The sequence below is a fragment of the Solanum verrucosum genome, unplaced genomic scaffold, assembly GCF_900185275.1.
Source record: "Solanum verrucosum unplaced genomic scaffold, falcon-dt-bn FXZP01000101.1, whole genome shotgun sequence".
NCBI classification, from domain to species: domain Eukaryota; kingdom Viridiplantae; phylum Streptophyta; class Magnoliopsida; order Solanales; family Solanaceae; genus Solanum; species Solanum verrucosum.
Genome location: NW_026020111.1, coordinates 233,522 through 255,368, shown reverse-complemented (window position 1 = coordinate 255,368; position 21,847 = coordinate 233,522). Strand labels below are relative to the sequence as shown.

Below are 21,847 nucleotides of genomic sequence, written 5' to 3'. Positions count from 1 at the left end.
ATAACATAAATTTGAACTTTATAAAAAGGAAACATACTTACCTTTATTCAAATCAGAAATAAGATATTCAACTCAAAGATAAAATATTCAACTCAGTGAAATAAATCTCAACTCAATAATAAGACACTCGACTCTTGGTACTCAAACTCTGAATACTCAACTCCGGATAACTCAATATAAAGCAACAATAAGAGATGCAATATATGGAAAGCTTTTAAAACAGTAGAAACCAATTCAATATATTTAAGAATACAATATACTCAGTTTGTATGCAAGGATACAATATAAACTCTATTTGTATATGAAAATACAAGTAAACTCTGTGTATATAAAAATACAAATATCTCTGTGGGAGTTTCTCTAACCGACAACCATCACTATGAATTATGTGATGATACAATGTCTCGCCCACGCTGTCAGAACTGTCCTATACTTTGCTAGGGTATAAGACCTACTCACTAAGTGAATCCACTAGTCTATGCTAAAAAGCATTGAGAAATCAACTAAAAAGTATGACCATTTTACCAACATTGGCTACATGGTTTATAGGGGCTATAAGTTATCTGAACTCTCCCCCATATTGGTGCTCAATACTACTCCCAAAATATACTAGCTCGTATGTTTAAAAACATAACTCTTTTTGTGGTTTGAGATTATTACTCAAAATCTTTCTCTTAAAGGAGATGATACACAAACTGCTCAAAAATCTTTTGAAAATCTCAGTTTTCTCTCATCTTAAATGTAAAAACATTTACTCTTGGGAATACTTTGTTCCCATATATCATTTTAAAGAAAATGAACTCAACTCGGCTCTTTCTCAACTCAAATGCTCAATTTTAAAACAAGTTTAGAAAAAATTGTAAAAGACTTCTCAAAATAAGTACATGCCGAATTATGCATGTGAACGACTCAATTCAAGGTTTTCAATAACCATACATAAAACTCAATACTCGAGACTCAACAACTCAAGAACTTCAATGGTAATACTCGTTTCAAGAATGCTCGACTAAGAGGGTTCATGCGAAATTATGGGCATGAACTACTCAACTCAATGACTCAATGATACCTCTCATCTCAAGACTGCTCGACTCATAGGGTTCATGCAGAATTATGGGCATGAACTACTCAACTCAAGGAACTTCATGGATAACATGTAGTAGCCCCATGATTAGGAATATAATCCCAAAATGATTAGGAATTCAATACTCAACACTTAGAACTTGAAGATATTATTCCTCTCAAAGATACTTTACTGATGGAGTTCGTGCGGAATTTATAGGCATGAACAACTCGAATCAAGGGACTAAATAAAAATATGGAACTCAGATATACGACTCTACTCATTCTCATACTTACTTCCTCAAAACTTAGCTAAAATCGACAGTTGATCTCAAAGGATTCACAATTGAACTCAAATACTTTCTTGAACTCTACTCTTAACTCTTTTTTGAATTATGAATTCATGAGTTATGATTCATGATATGAAGGATCTCAAAAACAATATAGCAATTAGAATAGAACTTTTAAAATAAACGTGAACTCAAGAACTCAAAATCAACTTATATATCTAAACAATACTCAAATCTAGGGGTAGAATCCTATATTTCTCTTTTACTGATTTGAAAGTAGATGTAGGGTGTGAGGATGAATTAGTCCAACACTATGATAGCCTTACTTACTTGGAAGAACAAGGTTCTTGAAGAATCTTAAAAGGATCTTGAAGAAAAACTTGATTAGATGCCTTGAAACCCTAACTTGAAGGTAAACGATCAAGAAAACCTTTCTTGAGATTCTTGAATTAGTTTCTTGAAATCTCTATGGCCAAGAATTATGATTTTTATTAGAGATTCATAATTGTACGGAGGAATTTCAGTTGAAAAAAATGAAATTCTTGGAAAAAGACTTACCTTGAAGCAGAATCTTGAAAAAGATTGAAAGAATCTTGAATGTAGTCTTATACTTTGATTTTTCCTTAGGGTTTTGCCCTAGGGTTTGAGAAAGAAGAGAATGATTGATTAAAATACGAAAATTTGATTGTTTTGAGCCTTTATTAGTCAAGAAATTCATTTAGGGTTTTCTTGGAGGTAAAAAAACAAAAAACAACACTTTTTAATGTTTTCCCGTCGGCTAATTCGTAACAGCACTGTATAGGTTACTAAAATAGTCACAACTTTTTACTCAGAAATTGGATTGACGCGAAATTGGTGGCGTTGGAAATTAGATTCAAATACCTTTAATTTTATAGATTGTGGATCGCGTAACTCTCTATATTCTAAGAGATATGGTCGTTTAAAGTTGACCCAAGTAGAATCTTACATCAAAACTTAATCGATAAGGAAACTTCAAGAACACTAATCAAGAACTCATCAAGAAATTAAATTGCTCAATATTTATGGATAGATTCGCAAAAGAAACTCATGATTGGCGTGTGAATGAACAAACCCAACACTATAGAAGCTTACATACCTCTTATTTATTACCCTTACAAGTTTGGTAAAAGAGATTTTATGTAGCCTAGACAATGATGAGCCGCTTAAATATAATTCAAGTTTCCTCTAATTAGGTAGATATGAACTTAGAGAGGCGGTATTTATAGACTAAGAAGGAGAAGTCAAACTATTAAGAGTTAGACTAAACAACTTTATAAGACAATAAGGAAAGTTTAAGAGGGTCTTAGAAGGAATCTTAGTACCTACACATGGAAAGTTTAGAAGTCATGAGATTAGCCTTTCCTGAGTATTAGAGTAAATTGAATATATACTAGTTTAGGAAAGATTGAATATATCCATATCCTCAAAGTATCAGCTTTATATCTAAGGGGGAGATGATAAGATGAGCAACCAAGTAAAGTGTCAAGAATCAGATAGTGATGTGTTCAGAAAGAGTTATAGTGTTATATCAATGCATTCATACTCTAGCATGTTCCTCAAAGTTCAGTCATTATAACATCCTATTAATGTTTCTAATATCATAATTTTATGTCCATGACTTATGCTCACAGACTTCATACAGATTCACATTTATGCTCAGTTTCGAGAATAAGAGGCAAAGCATTTAGCTCATTGATCTCAATCATACTCCATAAAGTTATGGATATATCAACCTTATAATGTGAACCGATTCATATAAGCACTCATGTCTCATAGTATGCTCAGTTTCGTGAATTCATGATTTACTTTCAATGGTTATAAACATAATGTTACGTCATTCATATTCTTATATCATATTTCTCGAATGAATCGTGCTTATGATTCTTCGCTAAACTCCCTTAGCGATCCTTTTTAGTCAATTTCTTGATACTTATGTGTGAAATTTCAGTTGGTAAAGATGGTGAGAGAATGAGAAATTCTTAGAAGGATTAGTTAGTAGGATTCCACGGAGTGGTTATAGTTATAGGCTTGAATGTGGTGTTTATAACATGAGGATGAATACAAGATGCATTAGGGACTTTTTTATTAGGATTCGAAGTTTTGTTGAATGCATTTGTAAGAAGTAGTATTCTTGGGATGAGATTTCTTGTAGAGGCATAAGACATGAATCGTGTTATTTAGATTAGTATAATCTAAATAAGGATTTGATTTGTGATGCACAATTGACACTATCATTAGTGGTTGTTCTTACCAGTCGAACTTGTGACATATAGGTCACAAAGAGATAACTCTACTATTGATTCAATTGGTCCACCTTTTGAATTAATGTTATATATGTAAGCATTGTTTGTCTTTAAATTCAATTCGACATTATTACCTTGCAACTTCATAATTTTTGTTAAGTTACAAGGTAATCTTGTAATAAAATCACATAATATGAAAATACTAAATAAATGTGATAATAGACTCATAATATGAATGCATTAAACAAATGTGATAATACACGTGATATATAGACTAGATCATAATCTGAAAGCATTAAATAAACATGATAATACACGTGATAGCTAGCTAGAGTCATAACAAGAAAATATTATAATACTTGTGAGAGTACACTCATGCCTACTATAAATTACACAAATGTTCTTCTTAAAATTGTTCAGTCTTATTCAACAAAAACATCCTACTTTATTCTACATTTTTCTTTCTAATGGAAAATGAGACCAAAAAAGGCAAGCAAAAAATTGAAATGAAGTTGATTGAGACTGAGAGAGAACGTATAGTGAGTTTCTCCAAAAGAAAAAAAAAACTTTGTTCTAGGATGCAAATAAGTTTGCAACTCAGACTGGAACAGATGTTGGTGTTATGCTCCTTTCACCAAGTGGAAAATCATGTTCCTATGGTTCTATAAGCATAGAAGAAATAATTGATAAATTTCTAAAAGTGAAACAAAAGGATCGCAAATGTGATTTTGCTGAGGGAAAATCAAATAGTTTTGAGGCATTGGAAGATCTCCATAAAGAATTGCAAGCATTGAACGAAAAAGAGAAAAAACGAATACTAATGCATAAGATTATGCACCCTGGCTCAGAAATACCTTCAGATAAACACATGGAGGAGCAGAAGCTGGCATTGAAGTTGCGGGTAGAGAAAATTTAAAAAAACTACAAAGTGCTATTCTGACTGAGCATCTGAAGTTTGATTTAAATGCTGCCCCTGAGCCAAAAGAGTAGGAGGGATGTTGAACTCAAAATTATAATGGAGTTGATAATTGGAGTTCTTGAAATTCAAGCAATGACTTAAGAAAACTTTACCAGTGATAGAGTTGTAATGACCCTCCAGGTCATTTCTGTGTCTTGCCTTCTGTATGTCGTTAAGAGCGTTCCTGTAGAGACCCCAAGTCATTTATGACTTGCTGGGACTGACAGTTCGGTCACCTGGTCGTTCATTTGGTTATGGTGTAAGTTTTAGTGTTTTGGAGCTTATGAACCTTGAACGAATATTTTCGATCAAAAAGTTTGAGAAGATGACATCGGAATCCAATTCTGACGATTACATCAGCTCCAGAAGGGTCATTTTAGGCTTGTAGCATGGTCGGCATGACTCTCGAGGTTTTCAATGTGAGTCGGTGCGATTAGGCGTTTTAGCCTTTGAAATTTAGCTTAAGGTTGACTTTGGTCAACATTCTTGGAAAACGCGCTCAGATGAAAATTCCGTCAGTCCAGTTAGCTCTGAAATGTTGATTTGGTCTGTAACGACCTTTCGTTCGACTCTCGAAGCCTCCGGACTCATTTCGAGTCCCTTAGTGGATTTTGGTTAAAAGGGCATTCGGAAGTGGGACCCACTTTTTATTGAGATGACCTTTGATGGAAATTTCGACTGCACTTTTGAGTCCGGAATATCGAATTTGGTATGTTTGCATATCTCGTTTGCGTGCACGGGGTTCCGAACGAGTTCGGAGCACCCCGTCGGAGTTTTTAGTTTTTGGAAAATTGCAGAAATATCTGCTATAATTGCAGATATATCAGCCAACTTTCCCAAACTTCAAACCCTCATAACTCTCTCATCTCTCAACCGATTTGGGCGATTCTAAAGGCAAAGTTGTGAGATTTTTCGAGGACAACGTGTTGATGAGCTCGGATAGTGATTTGGGGTCCCCGTTTGAGGTAATTTTCGTAAAACACCTGCTGCCATGACCCTTTTGTGAGCTTGATTTTGGAAGATTTTGAGACTTGTTTTCTCAGCCTTTCTAGGTCCGATTTCAGTGATTTTTGAGGCTATCTTGAGTGGTTTTTCGAGGAGAACGTCGTGGTGTTGTCGCATTTCACTGTAGACCTCCAGTTTCTGGTAAATACACTGATTCAATTGCTGTCCCAGTTAGGTGTAGTTAGTTTATAGATTACTTTAGTTAGTTCTTTGTACACTCGTGTGCATTCCTTTGTTAGTTAGATTTTTGTTCTCGACCTCGATTTGTGTATTCCTTCTTTTCATACTGCCTTTACTTTTCAAGTTCAGTCGGCCTATGATGCCTACTGGGTACCTGTTGTTTTGGTACTCATGCTACGCTCTGCATCTGTTTCGTGATGCAGGTCCGGGCACTAGTAGCCAGCGTTGATCGAGCTTGGAGCAGACTAATCCAGAGACGGGGGTGAGCACACGGCGTTTTGTACTATTTCAGTCTCCATCTGTATATATAGACTTGTCTTTTTCCTTTCGAGACAGTCCAGTCTATGTTGTCCACTTTTGGGACTTGTACTCATTTTGTTAGTAGCTCTGTACTACTGACTTCCAGGTTCTAAGAGAGATCTTTATTTGTATATATGCTTTCGGTTTGCTTCCGCCTGTTTATATTGTTATTTTCCTACTCTTGTTTAGTTTCTACCCTCAGACCCATTACTTATTATTTCGGGTTACGGGTTGGCTTACCTACTGGTGGGTTATAGTAGGTGTCATCATGACTTGAGAAATCGGCTCGTGACAAGTTGGTATCAGAGCCCCAGGTTTATCGGTCTCACTTGTACAGAGCTAACGTCTAGTAGAGTCCCGCGGATTGGTGCGGAGACGTCCGTAGCTTATCTTCGGGAGGCTACAGAATGTCCTTAGGAAATTTCCTCTTTTGTTTCACCTTCGTGAAGCATGTGTCTTATTGGTTTCTGGAAATCTCACTTGTTTCACTCTTTCGCAGGATGGCTCGCTCGCGAGGTGGCGCGGCCAGGGGTGGTGCACCCGGGACTGCAGGCAGAGCCTCAGCTTGGGGTAGACGCCGATTCCGAGGTTGAGGCAGGGTTGTAGCACCAGCCCAAGATAGGGAGGAGGAGCCTCAGGCAGCATATGTACCTCCACAGCCGGTGGGACCGGGGCCAGCCCAGCCACTACCTGCACCAGCTGCAGCTTAAACTCCTGATCTTCATGCTCTGCTGACTAAGTTACTAGCAGTTATTGGGGAGATGCGACAGGCACCAGCTCCAGCGCCGCAGGGTCAGCCTGCCGCAGCGGCACCATAGGTTCAGCTGCCACCAGTTCATGTGGTTGTTGTGTCAGACTTAAAGGACGGGGAGATCCCACTGCGCAAGCAGAAGATGCTCGGGGTATTCCAGAGGTTGGCACCGCCGATATTCTCAGGGGCAATTGGAGAGGATGCCCACGAGTTCCATCTCACTTGTCAGAAGCAGCTACAGTCATTAGGCCTCTTGGAGTCGAGAGGAGCTGACTTCACCGCTCATCAGTTTCGTGGGCCAGCCAAGCAGTGGTGGCGCTCATATCGAGAGTCCAGGCCAGCTGGATTGCCTCTTGTATCTTGGAGTGAGTTCTCAGAGGCTTTCTTGGCCCGGTTCATGCCACGGAGCGTCAGAGATAGGATTCGCGATCAGTTTTCCAGATTGGACTAGGGCCCTGTGACCGTCTCAGAGTATGAGACGAGGTTCCATGAGTTATCTCGACATGCTACCATAATCCTACCCACAGAGGAGGAGAGAGTTCGTTGTTTTATACGTGGGTTGTGGTACCGTCAGAGGTACGTCACAGAGCATTTGGTTTCGGCCGGCCGTTCATTTCTTGATGTGGTCGACCATGCCCGATCCATAGAGCATATTCATCGTGAGGCCCAAGGGGGCAGCGATAAGATGGCAGCTACCAGGGCAGCTACAGTGGGTCCCAGACTAGAGGGAGAGACTCCTATGATAGGCCCTGCCAGAGGTTCAGCAGGGTCAGTCCAGTCGGCCTGTTTCAGGTGGCATTACCTGCTTCTGAGGGAGGCCAGCATCAGCAGAGTGGTCCTAGTATGGGCCAGAGTTCGAGGGGATCAGATTCCCTCCCTTCCTACCACGGTCGGGTTACTTTAGGGCGTTCAGTTTCGAGGTGTTTTGATTGCGGTGTAGTTGACCATTGGTCCAGAGGGTACCCCCAGCAAGGGCGAGGGGCAATTGTACCAGCTCCCTTTGCACCTAGACTAGTTTCAGCAGTGCCCCCTCCATTTAGAGGTGGTGGTCAGGGCTAGGATCGTCGAGACAGCCGACAGGGTACCAGAGGCGGAGCTCGGGGAGGTAGGTTGACTCGTGTTGATGTTCCCTTTGTTTGGTCAGAGGAGTGTGAGGCAAGCTTTTTGAAGCTCAAGGAGTTATTGACCACCGCTCCTATATTGACTCTTGCAGTTGAGGGTGAGGGATTCACGCTTTATTGTGACGTATCCGGTGTTAGTTTGGGTAGTGTATTGATGCAGCAGGGTCGGGTTATTGCTTATGCATCGAGGCAGCTTAAGATTCATGAGTGCAACTACCCCACCCAAGACTTGGAGTTGGCAGCGGTAGTTATCGCACTTAAGATTTGGAGACACTACTTGTATGGAGTTCGATGTGAGATCTATACCGAACATAGGAGTCTTCAGTACATCATGAGCCAGACGGACCTTAATTCGAGGTAGCGTCGTTGGATTGAGCTCCTGAAAGACTACGACCTCTCTATTATCTATCATCCGGGCAAGGCGACTGTGGTAGCGGATGCCTTGAGCCGGAAGGCGGTGAGTATGGGTAGTCTAGCCTTCTTATCTGTTGAGGAGCGACCCTTAGCTTTGGATATTCAATCCTTAGCTAATAGCATGGTTCAGTTGGATATCTCAGATTCTAGACGCATCGTGGCCTTTATGGGAGTTCAGTCTTATTTGCTTGATAGGATCCGTGGTTGCAAGTTTGAGGATGATACCTTGGTGGCCCTTAGAGATCGAGTGTTAGTGGGTGATGGTGGTCAGGCTACCTTAGATCCTAATGGAATGTTGAAATTCGCCGGCCGCATCTGTTTTCCGATAGTTGGAGATTTGATACAGTTGATACTTTCTGAGGCCCATGAGTCTAGATACTCTATCCATCCGGGCACAGCGAAGATGTGTCGTGATTTGAGGCAGCATTACTGGTGGAGTGGCATGAGGAGAGATATTGCTGACTTTGTTTCTCGTTGCTTGTGCTGCCAGCAGGTAAAGGCTGAGCATTTAAGGCCTGGTGGCGAGTTCCAGAGATTACCCATTCCGGAGTGGAAGTGGGAGCGTATCACTATGGACTTCATTGTGGGGTTGCCTCGGACTTCTACAGGTGTTGACAACATTTGGGTCATCGTGGATCGATTGACCAAGTCAGCACACTTCCTTCCTGTTCATACTACTTTCAGTGCCGAGAGGTTGGCTCGTATCTACATTAGGGAGGTGGTTCGTCTTCATGGCGTGCCTTTTTCTATCATTTCAGACCGGGGTTCACAGTTTACTTCCAGCTTTTGGAGGGCTTTTCAGGAGGAGTTGGGCACCCGTGTCCACCTTAGCATAACTTTTCACCCACCGACAAAGGGTCAGTCAGAGCGTACTATTCAGTTTCTTGAGGATATGTTGCGGGCCTGTGTTATGGATTTTGGAGGTCAATGGGACCGATTCTTGCCTTTGGCGGAGTTTGCGTACAACAATAGCTACCATTCTAGTATTCAGATGGCCCCATTCAAGGCCTTATAGGGTAGGCGTTGTCGCTCTCCAGTTGGTTGGTTTGAGTCTACAGAGCCTAGGCCGCGTGGTACAAATTTGCTTCAGGAGGCCCTGGATTAGGTGAGGGTGATTCAGGATAGGCTCAGGACGGCTCAGAGTAGGCACCAGAGTTATGCGGACCAGAGGCGTCGACCTTTGAGATTCTCTCTTAGTGACTGGGTATTCCTTCGTGTGTCGCCCATGAAGGGCGTGATGAGATTTGGGAGGCGGGGCAAGCTTAGCCCCAGGTACATTGGGCCTTTTGAGATACTCCGGACAGTTGGGGAGGTAGCTTATGAGTTGGCCCTACCTCCAGCATTTTCAGCCATCCACCCAGTGTTTCATGTTTCGATATTGGGCGGTATGTTCCTAATGAGTCCCATGTGCTCCACTATGATGCAGTCAAGTTGGTTGATCGTTTGACATTTGTAGAGGAGCCAGTTGCCATTCTTGCCAGAGATGTGAAGAGATTGCGCTCGAGAGTCATTCCTGTTGTTAAAGTCCATTGGAGGCATCGTCCCGTCGAAGAGGCTACCTGGGAGACCGAGCAGGAGATGCGAGAGCAATTTCCCGGCTTGTTTGAGCCTTCAGATACTCCTTGATCGTTTCTTTCGCGGACGAAAGTCCATTTTAGTAGTGGATATTGCAATGACCCTCAAAAAGTTTGAGAAGATGACATCGGAATCCAATTCTGACGATTCCATCAACTCCGGAAGGGCCGTTTTAGGCTTGTAGCATGGTCGGCATGACTCTCGAGGTTTTTAGTGTGAGTCGGTGCGTTTTAGCCTTTGAAATTTGGCTTAAGGTTGACTTTGGTCAACATTCTTGGAAAACGCGCTCAAATGAAATTTCCACCAGCCCAGTTAGCTCTAAAATGTCAATTTTGGTCTATAACGACCTTTCGTTCGACTCTCGAAGCCTCCGGACTCATTTCGAGCCCCTTAATGGATTTTGGTTAAAAGGGCATTTGGAAGTAGGACCCACTTTTTATTGAGATGACCTTTGATGGAAATTTCGACTGCACTGTTGAGTCCGAAATATCAAATTTGGTATGTTTGCATATCTCGTTTGCGTGCACGGGGTTCCGAACGAGTTCGGAGCACCCCGTCGGAGTTTTTAGTTTTTGGAAAATTGCAGAAATATCTGCTATAATTGCAGATATATCAGCCAACTTTCCCAAACTTCAAACCCTCATAACTCTCTCATCTCTCAACCGATTTGGGCGATTCTAAAGGCAAAGTTGTGAGATTTTTCGAGGACAACGTGTTGATGAGCTCGGATAGTGATTTGGGGTCCCCGTTTGAGGTAATTTTCGTAAAACACCTGCTGCCATGACCCTTTTGTGAGCTTGATTTTGGAAGATTTTGAGACTTGTTTTCTCAGCCTTTCTAGGTCCGATTTCAGTGATTTTTGAGGCTATCTTGAGTGGTTTTTCGAGGAGAACGTCGTGGTGTTGTCGCATTTCACTATAGACCTCCAGTTTCTGGTAAATACACTGATTCAATTGCTGTCCCATTTCTAATTTTTGAGAAAATTTGGATTTTAGTTGCATGTTGATATTATGTTGTTCCCGAGCCCCGAATTGTGTCCCATTTTGGGACATGATCTGGGGGAACTGGTTAGGACCCACTTTGGGGGTTAATTCTGGAATTTCCTACGCAGGACCCACTTTCCCCGTTTTGACCCCGAAATTGGTCCATCTCTGTTTGTTGTGATTTTGTTGTCTAAATGACCGTAATAACGTTGTGACTCTATTTTTTATAGCGGGGCAGCATTTCGAGAATGTTCGGAAAGGGAAAGCTCCGGAAAAGTGATTTTGGAGCGCGTGTGATCGGCTTACAGGTAGACTACGGTTTCCCTCTCTTAGATTGAGCTTGAGAGTGTGAATGCATGTTGATTAGTTGGGATTTGGGTTGGTAGTGATTGAATCATGCATAGGTGTTTGGATATCATGTTTTTGACCTATTTCGAGAATTATCGGGTAACTGTGTGCATGCTTTGTGTTATTAATTGACCCTCTTCGCTATGTGGAGTGCTTGCATGCTTAATTTACTATTTGTTGAAGCATTTGGGCCTTATTTTAGGTTTGACTAGGGCATGCCTTAGAAATACATGATTCAGATCCGATAGGCCTTAGTTTTGTCCCGACATTGCTCGGCCAACTTAGATCCCTGTAGACTGGTGTAGCAGACTTGAGCCTGACATTTTGGGCCTTAGCTAGGCGATATGTTTGCTCCGATGATAGTTATCCTTATTTCCCCGATGTTACAGCTTCAGGAGTTACGTCGGCGACACTAGTTCTGCTTCGCGATTTGAATTTGATTTTCAATTCGGTTCCAAGGACTTTCATTGATTGGCTAGGTGTGGACGGCGATCCACGGACATTTATGAGAATAGATCGACTAGGACTCTTTCAACAGCTACATTGGCACCTTTATAGAGCATTCGGTTTAAGGTCCGGCCTCTATTACCCAGATACTTGTATAGAGCATCCAGTTTAAGGTCCGGCCTCTATTGCCCAGATACTTATATAGAGCATCCGGTTAGAGTTTCGACCTCTATTGCCCAGATACTTATATAGAGCATCCGGTTAAAGTTCCGGCCTCTTATACTTGTTACTTGTGATTGGTTACTTGGGTACTTCTTGTGAGCATCCGGTTCGAGGTCCGGCCTTCGCACTGTCAGATTCTACTAATTAGGGTTGAGTTTCTGGTTCGATGTTCTTCGTTCTTGGGTTTTTATATGCAATTCTCTTTAGTTATAGTTATTCTGTGTACTCGTCGGGCTTATGGGGGTCCATTCGGGTTTTTATTTAACTTGTGCACGAGTGTACCTTCTGGGCTTATGGGGGTCCAGTTAGGTGTAGTTAGCTTATAGATTACTTTAGTTAGTTCTTTGTACACTCGTGTGCATTCCTTTGTTAGTTAGATTTTTGTTTTTGACCTCGATTTGTGTATTCCTTCTTTTCATACTGCCTTTACTTTTCAAGTTCAGTCGGCCTATGATGCCTACTGGGTACCTGTTGTTTTGGTACTCATGCTACGCTCTGCATCTGTTTCGTAATGCAGGTCCGGGCACTAGTAGTCAGCGTTGATCGAGCTTAGAGCAGACTGATCCGGAGATGGGGGTGAGCACACGGCGTTTTGTACTATTTCAGTCTCCATCTGTATATATATACTTGTCTTTTTCCTTTCGAGACAGTCCAGTCTATGTTGTCCACTTTTGGGACTTGTACTCATTTTGTTAGTAGCTCTGTACTAGTGACTTCCAGGTTCTGGGAGGGATCTTTATTTGTATATATGTTTTTGATTTGCTTCTGCCTGTTTATATTATTACTTGTCTACTCTTGTTTAGTTTCTACCCTCAGACCCATTACTTATTGTTTCGAGTTACGGGTTTGCTTACCTGCTGGTGGGTTATAGTAGGTGTCATCATGACTTGAGAAATCGGGTCGTGACAAGAGTCTTCTATTATGGTCAATTCTTGCCTTTTATTATTAAGTCACTTGTTGTTTTTATGAGGTTTTAGATTACAAAATAAAAGGTTATGGTGTTTATATGTTATTAAGTCAGTTTTTTTTTATCCTTTATCTTTAATGATGCTTTGTGTTTCCTAGATTGGTAAATCAATTGAAATTTTTATTTAACTAGTAAACATTGTTAAAGTGATCAATCAAAGAAAACCCACGGTACTCATTGCTTTTCTTTTTATTTTTTCATAGTATATATATATATATGAATAAACAAATTTGGCAATAATAATGTAGTCAAATTTAAAGAAGTGTTCGTCCAAGAATCATTTCTAAAGGTTTAAATATACTTTCTCTATCTCAATTTATATAAGTTAGTTTGACTTGACACAGAGTTTAAGAAAAAAAAAAGACCTTTGAAATTGGTGGTCTATAATAAGTCATAAATATTTATGTGGCTTGAAATTATTTCATTAAGGGTAAAATGGACATTTAAAATTAAAGAAACTACTTAAAGAAATCTATCATTCTTTTTAGTGATTAAAAAGGAAAGTGAGTCATATCAATTGAGACAGAGGGAAATGGAGTACTAATACCGGAAGATAAGGATGAGAATGCATCTAAAAGCTGAAAGTTTGTGGACTATTGTTGCAAATGGCTATGAAGAGCCAGAAAACGATGTTGAACTTAGAGATAAAAATCTTGAGGCTAAGTATCGTGAAGATGCAAAAGCCTTGACCAAAATTCAAATGGGAGTCTCAATAATATATTTTGCAAAAATTACTACTTCTGCGACTGCAAAATAAGTTTGGTAGTCTATAGAAACTGAGGTGTATGGTAACGGAAATGTACGCACTATAAATTTTCAAACTCTTATAAGAGAGTTTCAAAATTTGAAGATGATAGAATTTGAAAAAATAGATGAATATTGCACAAGAGTCGTGAATATTGTCAATGAAATAAGAAATCATGGTGATACAATTTGTGACCAACAAGTTATGAAAAAGATTCTAATAAGTGTCACAGAAAAGTATGAGTACATTGTTGTTATCACTGAGGAGATGAAAGATCTTTCTAAGTTTTTCATCAAAGAGCTAGTTGGATCATTTCGTGCACACGAGAAGCGAAAATTTTTTCATGAAGATCAACCCAAAGAGACAACTTTCCAGTCCAGAACCAATGAGAATTCTCATAATTTCTCAAAAAATAAACAAAAGAAGAATTACAATCCAAAAAAGAAGCAGGATCATGATGGTTCCTCTAAGAAGGTTGAAGAAAAATGAGAGAAAGGTTCTAGTCTTTTTAAAAAAAAAAATTGCAAAAAAACTAATCACAATGCAGAAAAATGTTGACACAAAGGCAAAACCCAATGTAACTTTTGTAAAGAGTTTGTCAACATTGAGAAGGATTACTGGCACAAGAAACGGGAGCAAGCATTTTTTTGTGAAGAACGGGAGGAAGAAAAGGAAGAAAACTTTTTCTTTGCTTCTCAATCTGATGCTTCAGCAAAAAGCAATGAATGGTATGTTGATAGAGGTTGTAGATTGGAGATAAAAAGGCTTTCCTCTCAATTAATAGTAGCATCACTATTAAAATGAGAATGGGATATGGAACCTTAGTTGATGCAAAAGGTAAAGGTACCATTTCGATCAATATAAAAGGGAGCGACAAGCAAATTTCATGATATTCTTTATTTTCCGACTTGGAAGAAAATGTGCTTAGTGTTGGTCAACTCATGAAAAATGGTTATCTCTTGTTCTTAGAGATAATTATCGCAAGATTTATGATAAAACTGAGCCAAATCAAGTCATTGTTGAAGTAGAGATGATAACAAGAAATTTTCCTTTACAGTGCATTCAAAAATGAAGTTGTAGATGATCATGGTTTTGGCACAAAAAAATTTCACTTGAATTTTCATGGTTTGAAGCTTCTCAAGTAAAAAGACATGGTTCAAAGCCTTCCTGAGATACATACTGAGATTAAGGTAGAGAATATTTCTATCATATCGTTAGATGTGTCAAACCAAGATGATGATGAGGAAAAGGAAGAGGAAGATGTCCCTCAAGAGGGAGAAATCTCAGATTCAGATGATGAAGAACCACCTCCAAGAGGAACAAAACTGTTTAGTGACATATATCAAAGATGCAACTTTGTCGGTGTTGAGCAAGAAAATTATGATGAGGCAATAAAGCATGACGTTTGAAAGAAAGCCATAGGAGAAGAAATTCAGATGATTGAGAAAAATAATATTTGGGAATGTGTAACTACACCCAAATAAAGAGAAGTTGTAAGTCTAAAATGGATTTACAAAACCAAACTCAATCAAGAAGGAGATATTCAAAAGCACAAAAGAAAGGCGAAATTCCGTTGCAATTATTGTCAGACATGAGAACAACTTGCTGACATCTTCACCAAAGCACTTCCAAGAGAAAAGCTTGCTATCTTCGAGAAGACATTGGAGTTGTCAAGCAAAATTCATTAAGGGGAGTGTTGGAATTAATGCATTCACACCTTGATGTTTGGTCTTCCAATATTGTCTCTTAGTTTTTAAAGAAATCTTTTAGAATTTTGTAATACATGTATCTAGTAAATTGTGATACATATATATATATATAGATAGATAGATAGATAGATAGATAGATAGTTATTTGTACAAGATCTTTGGTTTTACATTGTTGTTAGTATAAATAAAGTTGTAATTGATGATTCTAATCATCTCAAGTGGCCTGTAGCCTATATTAAACTTGAGCATTCACTGAGAAAGTGTCCTCCTTCTATATTTCCTACAATTTGCTATCAGAGCAGGCAAAGATCTTGAGATCGAATCTCACGCCACCCAAAATTATAAATAACTTACACGTGCTTGGCCCATGAAAAAAATTAGGCTCGCACGCAAGGGGGAGTGTTGAGAATATAATTAAATAATAAAAGTGTGCTCTCTCTAACAGCTTAAGCTTTTAGATGAGATGGTCACACACTTCGTCATGCGCAAACCGAATCAATAATACTATTTCACTCTAATCCCTTTACCCCAAAACATTTATCTCTATTTGTTGTTCACCCCAACTACCATCGCCTTTGGCTACTAACCGTATTCTCCACCAAAAGCAACGATAGCATCCGATGGTTTCAAGTCGTTGGAGCAAAAGTTATCGGTGGAATACATAAAACTTATTCTTTCTTTGATTTAATTTTTATACTAGATAAATCAATTAATCGATAACCCTATGAATAAATGTTAAGTCGAATCAAATCAAACTGATATCTTATTAGTTTGATAGCAATTTAGAACATATATAAAATCAAATTGAACCACCCCATAAGCATCTCTATAAGTAAGAGATTAGGCTGTAGTCTTTCCATTTTAGGCTCCAATCATCTCCATTTTCTCTCCCCCTATCTTCTGAAATAAGAACATGATTAAGTGAATTGTAATCGAAAGTTCATTGCAAAATTTAAGGGAAAAAACATTCAACTTCAAACCTTTGATGAGTTATAACCGTAGTGAGAGTTCACTTTTTCACTTTCAGATCACGTAGATTAAAAGGAATGGCCTATCAATGGCGAAATTACAACAAAATTACATGAACAATTAAACATTGAAGGTATTGTAATTAAAGACCCATTAAAAAGTTTCAAAGCTTTGAAATCAAATAAGGGAAATAATAGGTGTTTTCGAAATTGTTATTTGTTTAACCTTAGTGTTGTTAGTTGTTACCAACGATTAAAAATATTCTTTGGGGTTTATATCTCAATTCTAAAGGAGTTTGGCGATGATTAGAGTTAATTATTATTGAAACTTCATATTGAGACTTTAATAGGAAGACATAAATTAGTTGTATTTAAATTGTACGTAAAAATAGTATGTTTTGTCCGAATTTGTATACAACAAAAAACTATATGCAAAAAAATGTATGGAAATTATACATAGTTGTATGTTTTGACCAGATTTATACATATATATATAGAGAGAGAACACTTCTGCTAATTTTTGAAAATCAAAAAATCAAACTAGATAATGTAAATGTTGTCATATGTTTATAATTATAGGAAAAATCACCATAAACCTAAACATTTGTTTAGGTATATCAACTTATAATCGATTGCTATATTTTCACCATTAACAATTTATTAAATTACAGAAACAGACTTTAAAAGTATATAATTAAGTGTAAATAATAATTATGCCTCTAATATTGCGATAGTATAATTCTGCTCTTTGATGTACATGTCTATTTTGATAAAGGGTGTAAAAAATAAGCCTAAATATAGGTAATTCGATCAACTCGCCCATAATTTTAAGGGTTGGGGCTCAAGATAATTTAAATTAGGTTCAATCTCAACTAATCAAGTCTTAAAATCATTTTAAGTGAATCCTTAATTGAGCCCAATTTAATCTCCAATTTGATCAACCCGTTTTAAAATTCTTTATTTGCATTGATGTAACGTATATTCCTATATTGAAGGTATGAATTACTATCTATTTTGTATCTGTTAAGATTTATTTATCCATTTGTAACTTTAAAAAAAATGAGTAAAAATTCAAATTGTGATTATAAAAGTTAAATACAAGTCAAATTGGGCGGGTCATGACTCAATCCGAATTTTAAGCATATTTGAGCCCAAAGTAAACTTGAGCAGGTCATGACCCAACACAATTTCTATTTCAACTCATTTGACACCCCTAATTTTGATTAGCAGAAGCATAATTATATGTATATTATATAGACACAACCTTTGTGATGTGTCAGTGTTGTTACACCTTGAATTATAAAAGATAAATGTATTTATACCTAACTAAAGAAATATGGTAAACTCAGCAAACTTGTGTCTGCGGTTTCAACAAAAGAAACTTAAACCTTTAAACATTCAAATAAAAAAAATAAAAAAAAAGGGTGCAGGAATGAGAGATAATGTCTCTGTGTCAAGAATTAAAAAGTTTTTCAATTCTTGTTCATGGTGCGGTTCACATTATTTTTAATAGCATCTTTGGATTCTTCAGCCTTGCCTAGCACAGTGTCTTTCACTTTTTGGGTTGTGTCCTTAACTGATCCCCATGCTTCTTGGGCTGTTTCTTTTGCTTTTCCAGCCATGTCTTGTGCTGCATCCGCAACCTTTTCTCCCATTACCTTCGTTTTCCTCACCGCCTGTCAGATACATTTTGTCAATTAAATACTCATTAATTAGTACGAGGGTATTTATATCAGATTGATCTTCCTATGTACGTGTATCATATGTAATTTTATTCAATATCAATACATATTGGTGCAGGTAATTCTCATCATATGCCACGAGACTAATGTAGGAGATGACCAGAGTTGTACGTCCTTTGCTTTCTACCTCATCAGAAACGTTAAGAGTGTTAATAATTACCTCATCAGCAACAGAGGCAGTCTCATTTGTGACTTCTTGGGCGGCTTTTTTGGCCGTCTCAGCGCCTTGTTTCGCTGCATCGACTCCTTTTTCAGCTGCGTGGCGTGCCTCATCTTTAAATGCCATCCCTAGGTGTCGTTTACCTACCTGTTAATTACACACACATTTATCTAATTACATCATACTTCTAAAGATATAATCTTCAAATAGAGTTTTAACATACATTGCCAATAAATGTTGTTTATACTATTAGATTATTTGAAATGTAATCGCAAGTACTCCCTCCAATTCAAAAAAATGGTCTAGTTTGACTTGACACGCACATAGTTTAAGAAAATAAATAAGACTTTTCAATGTTGTGGTTTTAAAGTAAAGTTATGTCAAATATATCAAAATGACATTTAACCTGTGACTTAAACATGCCACGTAAAGTGTGACAAAAAAAAGGGTCATTTTTTTTAAACAGACCAAAAATGAAAGTAGATCATTGTTTTTTAAATGAAGGATATTATAAAATAACATTACTATTAAGCATGATCATCACCTGGAAAGGTTTGGGTGTTGCACCAAGAAAAACCCTAGTTCTTAAAGGCTTATGTCCTATGATAGCTCCTGCATTTTGGAGCTTTGTAAGAGTAGGTACTAGATTCATCATGCTTGCCATTTCTCTCTAATTTATTATTTTTTTTTTTCTTGAAATTGATTTGATATTTCTTTTTAATTTGTTTTACAAGTTGGAAGGGTTTGTACTATATAAATAGGAAGAGAGAGAGGTGAAAGTCCAGTATTTCTTACCTGTTTTCCGAATTTTAAGTTACCACTCAATAAAAACTTACGAGAGAAATGAACGGATCGCTCTCTTCTTCACTACCACTAATTAATCCTTTTAATTTTAATTTTAATTTGTCTAGAAGAAGATATATAAATAATGTAGCTTCCAAATTGAATTACATTTTGGGGAGTTGGGCATTTTATCACTTATTACAAGTGCAATTGTCGACATTAAACTGATATTAGGTGTAGACATTGAACTGATATTAGGGCATTTTATCACTTATTAGTCTATTCTCTAAGATAGTTACAAATTAATTAATAAATACTAAGAGTTCTAATAATTAATAATGGGTGTTTGGTATAACGAAAATGTTTTTCAATTTTTTCATGTTTGGTTGACTTAAATATTTTCCAAATTAACTTATTTTCCTCAAATTTAAGGAAAATGACTCATCTTTTAAAAAGTAAGAAAAACATTTTCCAAAACCTATTTTGAACCTAACACCTCAACTTTTCATCCTAATTCAAGTCTCGAGTATCGATTTTCTATACAAATCCTGAATCTGACTCTCTATTCGAGACCTGACTCTTGACCTAGATTCGAGACTTAACTAAGTTCTGGATTGAATCGTAGTCGAATCTCAAGTTAGGATTAGAGGTCAAATTTTGGTTTAGGTCGGGATCGGGTCCCGAATCAGATATTAGGATGGAGTATCAAGTTGGGTGTCAAAGTCGGATTTTGGGTTGAGAGTAGAGGTCGAGTGCTCAAATTATAATATTTGCACTGTATTCCAGAATTTTGAGATTTCATACCAGATGCCTTTAGTAACGACGAATCAAATCATTAAATGAGGACCAAAAATCTTAATCTAATCTTATCAAATCATGAATTGAGCCGGCCCAGTCCAATAGAGCTAGCTAGTCCATATTCACGATTTTATGCATCAGTTTGTGGGACAACCCAACTAACCCTAATAACATCACTGAGGTGATTTGTGTCTTATATATATTCAACAATTGACATTAGTCCATATCGACGATTCTATGCATAATTTTGCGCAAAAACCTAAATTACGCGTATAAGCAAATATATGCTAGTTAATTACTTAACATAGCTATAGTTTGTCTTAATTACAAGTTACGGTCTACTTTAAGCTATAATTACACGGCTCAGTTTTTTAGTTTTGTATAATTCGCATGTTTGTATAATTCGTAATTTGTATAATTTTTGTATAATTCGAAATTTGTATAATATAATTTGTATAACTGTTTACACTTCTGATGTTTGTAATTGTATAAATTCGTTATTTCGAGTTTATACAAAATAACTAAATTATAAAAATGTACCCGCGAATTATACAAATGAGGCAGCTTATATTGTAGCTACAGTCCGTAAATATGCAAACTATATCTATAGACCATAATTAAGTTTATTATAGTAGCTATTTGTGAAAGTTTCTCTAATATCAATGAGGTGGTTTGAATCTTATATATATATATATATATATATATATATATATATATATATATCCAACAATTGAAATGTTAACGGGTTCATACCATCAACAACACATACATAAAACCTCACTAAATTAATATAGGTGGGACCATGAAATATTATTATTTTATAAATATATTATTTAATCAATAAATTAATATTTATTAATTTAAAGAGTGTTTTGTGAAAATGTCATTCATGAACTTGAGTTCATGATTAATCATTCCGGTTACCGCTAAAAGGTTGACGTCAATAACCTTTTGGATTACTCGGATGAAAGAGATACATGTACAGAAGTTCATTACTTAGAAGAAATTGTGGATACCATCGAAAAAAAATAATGTTGATGATGAAGTTGAAGATGATACAATACCTTTTTGCAACCAGTTACGCGTAAGGAAACACTTATCAGATCTAGAACTCTTCGCAATTTTATGCTGAAGTTTGAAAAGACAACACCAGAATTTTTTTATGCAATAAGAAAAGTTAGAGATCAGCTTCAGCTAGATTTAAATTTTAACAATAAAAAACACAAATAGAATCATATTTCACTAAATTGTCTTAAACATATTATACTTGTAAAGGTTATTGATTTATAATATTTATGGAATCATATATTTATATAGGGGTCTTCTAAAAATATATTGCTCCCTCTATCTCAATTTATGTGCCACTTTTTATTTTTCGAGAGTGAAATAGTTTAAGTTTGACTGGAAATTTGCGCATGGAATCTTCATTTTTTTCGAAATGAAATTTATATATTTGTAAACTACGTAAAAAGTACTATAAGTCACAATAGTTGATAATTCAAAATGTTTAAAAGATCTAGAAAAAAATTACGGTCAAAGATAGACTTGTTTGAATCTCGAAATCTGAAAAGTGTAACATAAAATGGGACGGAGGGAGTATCTTATTATCTTATCAAAATGAGTGATTCTTTCCATTGGCCCAAGTCGGGACTTGAAGAAAATATTATCTTAGAGAGATTAATAATTTACCGAGTATTAATTTAGTGAGGTTTTACTGTATATTAAATACTTAATTATTTTTGTATATTTATTATTTTAGTTTTTTACTTGGTGTTCAATATTTACATTGAAGCCCGATTAAATTCATACGTATGTATGAATATGTTTCGCTAAAATTCTGGCTCCGTACATACGTATAAATATGTTAGATCATTATTAGATTTATGAAAAGAAGAGTAATTAACCTTAGAAGAGTTTCGATTTTGGTAGGTCCCCACCATATAATTATGGGAAAAAGGACAAATATACTCCGGAACTATCGTAAATGGTATGTAGATACCCTCCGTCATACTTTTGGGGCATTGGTGCCCTTGCCGTCCAAAAACTAGAACATATATG

General features: G+C 37.1%; 1 protein-coding gene across 1 annotated transcript; it reads right to left on the bottom strand.

Moving 5' to 3' along the window:
• Positions 1–17,424: 17,424 nt before the first annotated feature.
• On the bottom strand, positions 17,425–18,932 carry LOC125825531 (uncharacterized protein At4g13230-like). The gene is made up of 3 exons (XM_049504857.1): positions 18,753–18,932; positions 18,209–18,355; positions 17,425–17,982 (listed from the first exon to the last, which is right to left on the bottom strand). Exons 1-3 carry the CDS (start codon positions 18,870–18,872, stop codon positions 17,779–17,781), a joined length of 471 nt encoding a protein of 156 aa, XP_049360814.1. The 5' UTR covers positions 18,873–18,932; the 3' UTR covers positions 17,425–17,778.
• Positions 18,933–21,847: the final 2,915 nt, after the last annotated feature.